The sequence below is a fragment of the Morone saxatilis genome, unplaced genomic scaffold, assembly GCF_004916995.1.
Source record: "Morone saxatilis isolate NCDOM2014 unplaced genomic scaffold, NCSU_SB_2.0 Contig11, whole genome shotgun sequence".
NCBI lineage: Eukaryota > Metazoa > Chordata > Actinopteri > Moronidae > Morone > Morone saxatilis.
In genome coordinates, this window is record NW_023339663.1 from 30857146 (window position 1) to 30857653 (window position 508).

The 508-nt window shown below is 36.8% G+C and overlaps 1 protein-coding gene across 1 annotated transcript in view; it reads right to left on the reverse strand.

Annotated features, from left to right (window-relative positions):
* The window catches only part of ano1a (anoctamin 1, calcium activated chloride channel a), a gene marked incomplete in the record, with an annotated part of 64897 nt that overhangs the window by 28574 nt on the left and 35815 nt on the right, over positions 1-508 (reverse strand). The window contains 1 exon segment of the mRNA XM_035682233.1: positions 69-133. Within this exon segment, the coding sequence (XP_035538126.1) occupies positions 69-133 (65 nt within the window).

The window sequence follows — 508 nt, forward strand, 5'->3', positions numbered from 1 at the left end:
TCAAAAGACAGACATAAATACATACATACAGTATAGTTAGAGGACAAAAGCACTGCTGTAGATCTGACCTGATGAGTCCAATAGGCTGGTACTTGTAAAAGACGCTGTAGCTGGCCCACTCCTCATACAGAAGCTGGGAAAAGATGCAGGAGACGATAATTATCATAAATGCTCATACATTATATTCTATATTATCTGCAAGTTTTTCTGTATCACATTTAGTGAATCTGCTGTTGATGATGTCTGCATCATCAAAAACTCTGTGTTCACCTGTCTTGAAAATTCAGTAGCCTATGATGTACAGTATATTCTCTGTTTAACAATTAGTAAATATTTAATGTTCTTCGCCTGTTATTGGGAAGTTACATGCAGTATCAGTGGTCTGTGCAGTATGCAGAAGATATGTATTGTAATGCCAGATTCTTGACAATACACAGCAATAGGGTTTCACAAAAATGTACCCATAAAAAGTATAAAACTAACAATATCGGCTGTGGCTCAGAGGCAG